The sequence below is a fragment of the Panulirus ornatus genome, chromosome 57 (assembly GCF_036320965.1).
Source record: "Panulirus ornatus isolate Po-2019 chromosome 57, ASM3632096v1, whole genome shotgun sequence".
Lineage (NCBI taxonomy): Eukaryota > Metazoa > Arthropoda > Malacostraca > Decapoda > Palinuridae > Panulirus > Panulirus ornatus.
The window spans coordinates 19,215,986-19,226,512 of record NC_092280.1 but is presented as its reverse complement, the minus strand read 5'-3'; the positions used below and the strand labels follow the sequence as shown (position 1 = coordinate 19,226,512).

Here is a 10,527-nt window from a genome sequence, read left to right as displayed (position 1 = left end):
ATATTTATTTATTATACTTTGTCGCTGTCTCCCGCGTTTGCGAGGTAGCGCAAGGAAACAGACGAAAGAAATGGCCCAACCCACCCCCATACACATGTATATACATACGTCCACACACGCAAATATACATACCTACACAGCTTTCCATGGTTTACCCCAGACGCTTCACATGCCTTGATTCAATCCACTGACAGCACGTCAACCCCGGTATACCACATCGCTCCAATTCACTCTATTCCTTGCCCTCCTTTCACCCTCCTGCATGTTCAGGCCCCGATCACACAAAATCTTTTTCACTCCATCTTTCCACCTCCAATTTGGTCTCCCACTTCTCCTCGTTCCCTCCACCTCCGACACATATATCCTCTTGGTCAATCTTTCCTCACTCATTCTCTCCATGTGCCCAAACCACTCATATTCCTATGAGTCCACGGGAAAAATGAAACACGAAAAGTTCCCAAGTGCACTTTCGTGTAATAATCACATCATCAGGGGATACACAAGAGAGAAATATAACAGTCAGTTGATATACATCGAAGAGGAGACGAAGCTAGGAAACCATTTGGTATACATATATAAAATTTGTAAAATCATAAGTTTATGAACGCTCGTCGTCTGTCTTGGACAATCGCATGTTTACCAAATGGCGTCCTAGCTTCGTCTCTCCGAATGTATATCAAATGACTGTTATATTTCTCTCTTGTGTCTCCCCTGATGATGTGATTATTACACGAAAGTGCGCTTGGGAACTTTACTTGTTTCATTTTCTCCGTGGACTCATAGGAATATATATATATATATATATATATATATATATATATATATATATATATATATATATATATATATATATGGATCCTGGAGAGTAATTAAGACGCCGTTGTCTTAGAGCTGGGGGTCAGGGAGGAGAGAGCCTTGCTCACGGAAGGTGCTCTAAGTGAGGGTCGGTCGTCCCTGCTGTGTGGAGCAGTGTTGCAGTGTGGCTCGGAGGGTTCAGATGAGACCTGGAGAGAGAGAGAGAGAGAGAGAGAGAGAGAGAGAGAGAGAGAGAGAGAGAGAGAGAGAGAGAGAGAGAGAGAGAGAGAGAGAGAGAGAGACCCTTAAAACTAGATTACAAGTTAAATAAAGTTCACACAGGGGAACGCTAAATTACGTTATCTACCACAAAAATCTTGTTTTCTAGCGTGATATATATATATATATATATATATATATATATATATATATATATATATATATATATATATATATATATATTATCTGACGGTCCACTGTTGCCAACCACTGTCTTCAACTAGCCACCTCGTATGTTACGTGTGAGCCACTGTTGCCACACACCCCCGCCTACACCAGGTTGACGTAACTTGACTGTCAACTACAAATCAGCTAACTTCCTCCACACATAACTGATGGGTCGTCCTCCTGGGACACCCACACACAATTAGTGGCCAGCGGTCAACACCACTGCAGTAGGGATGTGACGGGGCATCACGACTGAACCATATATATATATATATATATATATATATATATATATTGGAAAGGATCACAATTTTGCGCGTGATCAAGATATTCCTATGAGTCCACGGGGAAAGTGAAACACGAAAAGTTTGGTAAACATGTGATTGTCCAAAACATGTTTTGGACAATCACATGTTTACCAAATGGCGTCCTAGCTTCGTCTCTCCGATGTATATCAACTGACTGTATATTTCTCTCTTGTGTCTCCCCAGATGATGTGATTATTACACGAAAGTGCACTTGGGAACTTTTCGTGTTTCATTTTCCCCGTGGACTCATAGGAATATATATATATATATATATATATATATATATATATATATATATATATATATATATATATATTATATATATATACATATATATACGAACAAAGTGCGTATGAACGCGCACCTTCATAGAACAATCAAATTTCCAACAGCCAGGATCGAACCCGGGACCCCTGTGCAACAGGCGGGAGCGCTACTCGCTATGTATTCGAAGGGTATTCGAGTACACAGTATTCGAATAGTCATTTCCCTATTAAGGGGCAATCATAGCCTAGCGGTAGCTCTCCCGCCTGTTGCACAGGGGTCCTGGGTTCGATCCTGGCTGTTGGAGATTTGTATGATATATATAGTTTACGTTCGGAATATGAGTTATAGTGATGTTGTAGTGGGTGTGTGTGTGTGTTTTGGGGAGGGGAAATGATAACGAACGGGATAATAAAGTGATGACCGTGGACAGGATAAATAAGTTACCTCAGTTACATAACAGGAGATGATAGTGTGCCAGAGCTGGGAGAGAGAGAGAGAGAGAGAGAGAGAGAGAGAGAGAGAGAGAGAGAGAGAGAGAGAGAGAGAGAGAGAGAGAGAGGTCGGCGGGGCCCCTCCAGCGTCGCACCGCCTCACAGCTCACTAGTAATAGCAGGTCATCCACACTTTACAACATTGGCCCCACTTTATACGACCGACGATATACTTGTAAAGTGAACCTATTGTAGTGGCTAGTGAGCCTTGTGGTTATTGGTGGTGGTGGAGACGGCGGTGGTAGTGTTGGTGATGGTGGTGGTGGTGGAGACGGCGGTGGTAGTGTTGGTGATGATGGTGGTGGAGACGGTGTTAGTGTTGGTGATGGTGGTGGTGGTGGAGACGGCGGTAGTAGTGTTGGTGATGGTGGTGGTGATGGTGGAGACGGCGGTAGTGTTGGTGATGGTGGAGATGGTGGTGGTGGTGGTAGTGTTGGTGATGGTGATGGTGGTGGAGACGGCGGTGGTAGTGTTGGTGATGATGGTGGTGGTGGAGACGGTAGTAGTGTTGGTGATGATGGTGGTGGTGGAGACGGCGGTGGTAGTGTTGGTGATGGTGGTGGTGGTGGTGGTAGTGGTGGTAGTGTTGGTGATGGTGGCGGTGGTGGTGGAGACGGTGGTAGTGTTGGTGATGATGGCGGCGGTGGTGGTGGAGACGGCGGTGGTAGTGTTGGTGATGATGGTGGTGGTGGAGACGGTGGTAGTGTTGGTGATGATGGCGGCGGTGGTGGTGGAGACGGCGGTGGTAGTGTTGGTGATGATGGTAGTGGTGGTGGTGGTGGAGACGGCGGTGGTAGTGTTGGTGATGGTGGTGGTGATGACGGAAACGGTGTTAATGTTGGCGGCGATGGTGGAACTGGAGACAGAGCTAGTGTTGGTGATGATGATGATGATGACGGTAGTGTTGGAGACAATGATGATGTAAACATTGGTGTTGGCGACCAGTAACGTGTGTGTGTGTGTGTGTGTGTGTGTGTGTGTTTGTGCATGGCGCGTCTCACACTATCCCTCTGCCTCACCCACAATTCCACCGTTCAAAACCCAGTCCCTGGGTCAACCTCTGAGACCCTGGGTCAACCTCTGGCTCAGCCTCTGGGATCCAATTCACTGAACAGCTGAGAGTGTTCACCAACCTTCTACAGCTGTAGAACAGGTACAATGAACAGCTGAGAGTGTTCACCAACCTCCTACAGCTGTAGAACAGGTGCACACTTCCCGAGGCGTCTGGTGACGTAGTGTTCATCCTCCTCCTCCTTCCCCGTCTCTCGTTCCAGTCCAGAGTTCCAGCAAGACGAGCTTCCGTGCCAGGTCGGAGAGACACAGGGAGGGAGACACCCTGGAACTGAAGTGCCTGCGAGAGAGACAGGTGAGTCATCTCTCTCTCTCTCTCTCTCTCTCTCTCTCTCTCTCTCTCTCTCTCTCTCTCTGTCTCTCTCTCTCTCTCTCTCTCTCTCTATCTATCCATCTACCTCTATCTATCTATCAATCTCTCTCTCTGTCTCTGTCTCTCTCTCTCTCTCTCTCTCTCTCTCTCTCTCTCTCTCTCTCTCTCTCTCTCTCTCCCTCTCGTTATCTCTCACTCTCTCTTTACCTCCTCTCTATCCCTCTTATTGTAACCATGTATAGATGTATCTCTTCAGTCACGTACACGTACACACGGACTTAACCCCGGCCCCGTTTTCCGGGAAAGGGGGAGGGGGTTTTGTGTTCCCATCATCTGCCCTAGATATGACCGTGAAATATGAGATTCATTATGAATTTTATGGACAAAATAAGTATATCCTTTTTTTCCCACAGGGTAGGTAGTTTGGCTCTGAGAAAGTGGGGGATAACGAGGATGTTGGCTAGCCTCGGGGGGAGGACGTGTCCCCTGGGGAGGAACTACACAGGTTTTCCATATACAGTGGCGTGGGGGGACTTCTGTTATAGAGTGGCCATGGACGTACGCAGTGGGAGGAGGAGGGACCTGGTGCACTAACTGGCACCACTGTAGACGAGCTAGCTACCCCGGTGGATTTGTCGAGAGGGACGGGTGCTATAGACTAGTGGCACCACTGCAGATGAGCTACCCCAGTGGGTGGTGTTGGTAGGGACGGGTCCTCAATACCAGTGGCCCCCACAGTGGATCTTCTACCCCAGTGGGTGGCGTCGGGAGGGACGGGTCGGTCCTCTATATGAGTGGCGCCACAGTGGATCTTCTTCCCCAGTGGGTGGTGTCGGGAGGGACGGGTCGGTCCTCTATACCAGTGGCGCCACAGTGGATCTTCTACCCCAGTGGGTGGCGTCGGGAGGGACGGGTCGGTCCTCTATACCAGTGGCGCCACAGTGGATCTTCTACCCCAGTGGGTGGCGTCGGGAGGGACGGGTCGGTCCTCTATACCAGTGGCGCCACAGTGGATCTTCTACCCCAGTGGGTGGTGTCGGGAGGGACGGGTCGGTCCTCTATATGAGTGGCGCCACAGTGGATCTTCTACCCCAGTGGGTGGCGTCGGCAGGGACAGGTCCTCTATATGAGTGGCGCCACAGTGGATCTTCTACCCCAGTGGGTGGTGTCGGGAGGGACGGGTCGGTCCTCTATATGAGTGGCGCCACTGTGGATCTTTTACCCCAGTGGGTGGCGTCGGGAGGGACGGGTCGGTCCTCTATACCAGTGGCGCCACAGTGGATCTTCTACCCCAGTGGGTGGTGTCGGGAGGGACGGGTCGGTCCTCTATACCAGTGGCGCCACAGTGGATCTTCTACCCCAGTGGGTGGTGTCGGGAGGGACGGGTCGGTCCTCTATATCAGTGGCGCCACAGTGGATCTTCTTCCCCCAGTGGGTGGTGTCGGGAGGGACGGGTCGGTCCTCTATACCAGTGGCGCCACAGTGGATCTTCTTCCCCCAGTGGGTGGCGTTGGGTGTGTGGCTGCTATCATACGTGCATCAACGTTATGGGGTCTGAGGTGGCCCGTACTACAAGCTTACCCTTAATACTGCTGGTGGCGTTCAGCGCCTCTCTCTCTCTCTCTCTCTCTCTCTCTCTCTCTCTCTCTCTCTCTCTCTCTCTCTATCTATCTATCTATCTATCTACCTATCTATCCCCAGCCTATCCCAGGCGGGCCTCTGGGACGTTCACACACTGTGCAGCGGGGACTGACCAACTTCGTGTTAAGGAAACCATCAGGCGCCCTAGCCTCCTCACACGCCTCCCATCTCTTCTGTTTACAGTCACCGCTGCGCACGTCGAGGGAAAACTCTCCGGCCTGCGCAGCCCCCACTCCCCTCCCAGGCCGGGCTTCGCGTCGGCCGGCTCAAGGATGGGCAAACTGGGTAAATAATCTCGCTGGACTTAGGACCAGATCCCGCCCGGCTGCCGGGGCTGTGGATCAAAGGAACCTCAGAGGCAAATGGATTTGAAAACACGGAAACACAAATTAGCTCCTGAGAACAACCTTTAAGAAAAAAATAATGTTGCTGGAATATCTACACATTGACTGGAATATTTTGAGAGCTTATATGAGGATAGTAACCTGACGCCGAAGTTATTACATGGAATATCTTTTTTTCTCTCTCTCTTTCGTCTCCCACAGGCGGCGGGACGCTGTGCCCGACGGAGGCGTCGAACCCCGTCTACCTGAGCCCCCACGTCAACCTCCAACGCGCCAGCAACAACCACGTCTACCACAACAACCACCACCACAACCAGCACTCCAGGTTCGCGACCCGTCGCTACAAGGGCCGGTCTAACGCCGCCACCGGCGGCGGAGGACCCCAGGGCACATTGGCGACCCCCCATCAGGAGCGGCGGTCGCTCCACACGCAGCCGGGGGACGTCCTGAGCGTCGACAGGAACGCCGCGAATGGCGGCTCGCCGGAGGGCGAGGAGAGGATCGGCGACGACGTAGGCTGGGTCCGACGACACGAGGGCAAGGGGTACCAGATGGGAGGGCGGCGGAGTGGCGACAGGTGCCCTGGTGATGGGTTCATCGGTCAGGTCTGCGACAGCGTCGAGGGACGCGGAGGTGGCCCCCTGCTCCACAAGGCCTGCCCCACCACAGTGGAGAATGGCGTGTATGAGTGCATAGACCTGGAGGCCATGAGGAGACCTCCTCCGCGGCAGTGGAGGCACGGTGGCGAGGGGAGCGTCGTCGGTGGTGGGCGGGCAGAGGGAGGCACCGGCGGGGGAGTGATCGAGGGGCATCATCTAACCTAACCTCCTCGCTACGGGTCACGTTGCGACCAGTAAACATAAGAGGCATTATGTCAAAGGCTCAAATTCTAAATATGGGTAAAGTGTAGAGTGTGTAGTTCTATATACGTATATACGAACCTTAATATAGAGTAGATTCGTACCATCAAATAAGGAAATCATAAAGAAAAATAAAAAGGAAAAAGATATCTAATATATTTTCTGAATACGAAATATTTGGAATACTGAATGATCGGCTCTGGTGTTTCGTTGTATATTCTAGTGTTGATATATATATATATATATATATATATATATATATATATATATATATATATATATATATATATATATATACCTTACAAATATATTCTATACTGACTCAAGACTAGTTCAAAGCGAACATATTCTTCGAATTTTTTTACACGAACTCAAATGTCTTACATTAAGAATATATAAAAAAAGATTCATTTACCTTACTTCTTACCACAGTACAGTACACTTCTGGTATATGGATGTATCTGGTCACTTTCAGTGTTCACTGATGTACTTCATGTTCAGAGGGAGTGTTCGTTACAAGCGTGTGAACACCTGTTCTCCGGTGATGCAGTACGTTCTACAATATATATATATATATATATATATATATATATATATATATATATATATATATATATATATATATATATATACGTTCTCTACAGATATATTTTTCGAAGAATTCTACACTTGATCAATGAAACTTTGATAGGGCCGAGTCTTAGTATCCAGACTAATGGGATCATCGTCCTACGAGCCAGTCACAGTGGTGGTTCAGTCTGGGTGAGCCAGGGTTGGGGGGAAGACAGTGTGGACCCCTCAAGGCCTCGTAAACACAGGATAATGGGTCCAGGAGCGAGTGTTCGGCGGCTCCATATATGCGTGTTACATCTTGGGTATGACGCGTCCTGTGCTATGCTGAAGATGTGTTTGTCCTGCTGAAGAGATGGGTGGAGTCCATGAACGTACGCGAGAAAGTATAACCCGCACATGCCTGGGGTATGTAGTTCTAGATGGACGTGTGTATACCTGGTTGGGTGGGATTTTAAGCTTGGGGGGTTAAAGGGCTGTTGCACTGTGTTTGTGTGGATCGGTAAGGTGGGTGTATGCTAAATGTTACGACTGCTGAGGGAGGGGATGAGGTCTGTAGGTACAGATTGCTAAAGTGTGGAGCTGAAGTGGGTCATTTGTACGTCATTTGGTCGGATGGTTGCCTGTGGTTCGGTGGGAGGGGCTCAAGGGAAGAATGGAATGACGAGCATAAGGAAGCGAGATTGTAGTGGAGTTATCTTTGTTTTATCGTGCGGGTGATGAGTGGGTGTGTGGTTAAGGTAACCAGGTGGTCCCGCCGGTAGACGTGGTTCGATTCCTGAGCGCTACAAGGAACAATATAAAGGATAGAAGGTAACGCCTGAGACTTGATGTAAACGAGGACACATCAAGCGGCCCATGTTTACAAGCATCGTCTAGCACGAAACTTTGATGTCAATGTTTTACAACTGTCTGGGGATCGCACGTAAAACTATGAGCATCACCATTAGGACACGCGAGTCCAATGACGGTGTGACTTTAGAACTGTAAACATCGGGTCGTTCCAGCCGAAGGAGTGTGGATGTGGGCTGGGTGATATCGACCCACTGAAGGTCCTGGAGGATGACGCAAGCACCCCCACTGGAGCTTCCAGTGGCACAGTGGCGTCTAGCTTCCATCCAGAACTGTCGAGGCACAGACGGTGGTCACTTGTTTATCCGTGGGTTATCATTAATGGCTGTGGACGAAGAGTCAATACGATCGTCCACGTAATGAAGTCAATATCACACTCGGGGCCGCCTTCCTGTAGATGGCCTTGGAGGGTTCTCGCTCTTAAGGCTTCGAATACCACGGTACACACCTCAGCCACGACGGTAGAGACCTGAGGCACGACGGTAGAGACCTGAGGCACGACGGTACAGACCTGAGGCACGACGGTACAGACCTGAGGCACGACGGTACAGACCTGAGGCACGACGGTACAGACCTGAGGTACGATGGTACAGACCTGAGGCACGACGGTACAGACAAGAGGCACGACGGTACAGACCTGAGGCACGACGGTACAGACCTGAGGCACGACGGTACAGACCTGAGGTACGATGGTACAGACCTGAGGCACGATGGTACAGACCTGAGGCACGATGGTACAGACCTGAGGCACGACGGTACAGACCTGAGGCACGACGGTACACACCTGAGGCACGACGGTACAGACCTGAGGCACGACGGTACAGACCTGAGGCACGACGGTACAGACCTGAGGCACGACGGTACAGACCTGAGGCACGACGGTACAGACCTGAGGCACAACGGTACACACCTGAGGGACGACGGTACACACCTGAGGGCCGACGGTACAGACCTGAGGGCCGACGGTACACACCTGAGGGCCGACGGTACAGACTTGAGGCATGACGGTACAGACCTGAGGCACGATGGTACACACCTGAGGCACGACGGTACACACCTGAGGGCCGACGGTACACACCTGAGGGCCGACGGTACAGACTTGAGGCATGACGGTACAGACCTGAGGCACGATGGTACAGACCTGAGGCACGACGGTACACACCTGAGGCACAACGGTACAGACCTGAGGCACGACGGTACAGACCTGAGGCACGACGGTACACACCTGAGGCACGACGGTACAGACCTGAGGCACAACGATAAAGACCTGAGGCACGACGGTACAGAACTGAAGCACGACGGTACACACCTGAGGCACGACGGTACAGAACTGAAGCATGACGGTACAGACCTGAGGCACGACGGTACAGACCTGAGGCATGACGGTACAGACCTGAGGCACGACGGTACACACCTGAGGCACGATGGTACAGAACTGAAGCATGACGGTACAGACCTGAGGCACGACGGTACAGACCTGAGGCATGACGGTACAGACCTGAGGCACGACGGTACACACCTGAGGCATGACGGTACAGAAATGAAGCATGACGGTACAGACATGATGCACGACGGTACACACCTGAGGGACGACGGTACAGACCTGAGGCACGACGGTACAGACCTGAGGCACGACGGTACAGACCTGAGGGCCGACGGTACAGACTTGAGGCATGACGGTACAGACCTGAGGCACGACGGTACAGACCTGAGGGACGACGGTACACACCTGAGGGCCGACGGTACAGACTTGAGGCATGACGGTACAGACCTGAGGCACGACGGTACACACCTGAGGCACGACGGTACAGACCTAAGGGCCGACGGTACAGACTTGAGGCATGACGGTACAGACCTGAGGCATGTCGGTACAGACCTGAGGCATGACGGTACAGACTTGAGGCATGACGGTACAGACATGATGCACGACGGTACAGACCTGAGGCACGACGGTACAGACCTGAGGCACGACGGTACACACCTGAGGCACGACGGTACACACCTAAGGCGCGACGATACAGACCTGAGGCACGACGGTACACACCTGAGGCACGATGGTACACACCTGAGGCACGACGGTACACACCTGAGGCGCGACGATACAGACCTGAGGCACGACGGTACACATCTGAAGCACGACGGTACAGACCTGTGGCATGACGGTACAGATATGATGCACGAAGGTACAGACCTGAGGCACGACGGTACAGACCTGAGGCACGACGGTACAGACCTGAGGCACGACGGTACAGACCTCTGCGAGTGATGGCCTGAGCTTAGGTCAAAGGGCCAGGTAGTCTCGTACCGTCGTGCTTAAGGGCGGTACAGTCGTGTTCAAGGGTTACACCGTTAAGCTCAAGGGTTGTACCGTCGTGTTCAAGGGCTGTACCGTCGTGTTCAAGGGCTGCACCGTCGTGTTCAAGGGCTGTACCGTCGTGTTCAAGGGATGCAACGTTGTGTATTCAAGCGTTGTACCGTCACGTTCAAGGACTGTACCGTCGTGTTCAAGGAATGCACCGTCGCATTCAAGAACTGTACCATCGTGTTCAAAGGCTGCACCGTCGTGTG

General features: G+C 51.1%; 1 protein-coding gene across 4 annotated transcripts in view; it reads left to right on the top strand.

The window, feature by feature from the left end:
* LOC139766220 (prolactin-releasing peptide receptor-like) overlaps positions 1–8,509 on the top strand; it is a 90,982-nt gene extending 82,473 nt beyond the window's left edge. For 3 of the 4 annotated variants that reach the window (XM_071694537.1, XM_071694535.1, XM_071694536.1), the window contains 3 exons: positions 3,583–3,674; positions 5,517–5,618; positions 5,879–8,509. In XM_071694537.1, coding sequence (XP_071550638.1) covers positions 3,583–3,674; positions 5,517–5,618; positions 5,879–5,926 — 242 coding nt within the window. In that variant the 3' untranslated portion in view covers positions 5,927–8,509. The remainder of the gene's footprint in view (positions 1–3,582; positions 3,675–5,516; positions 5,619–5,878) is intronic. The other variant, XM_071694538.1, reaches the window with a different exon arrangement.
* Positions 8,510–10,527: the final 2,018 nt, after the last annotated feature.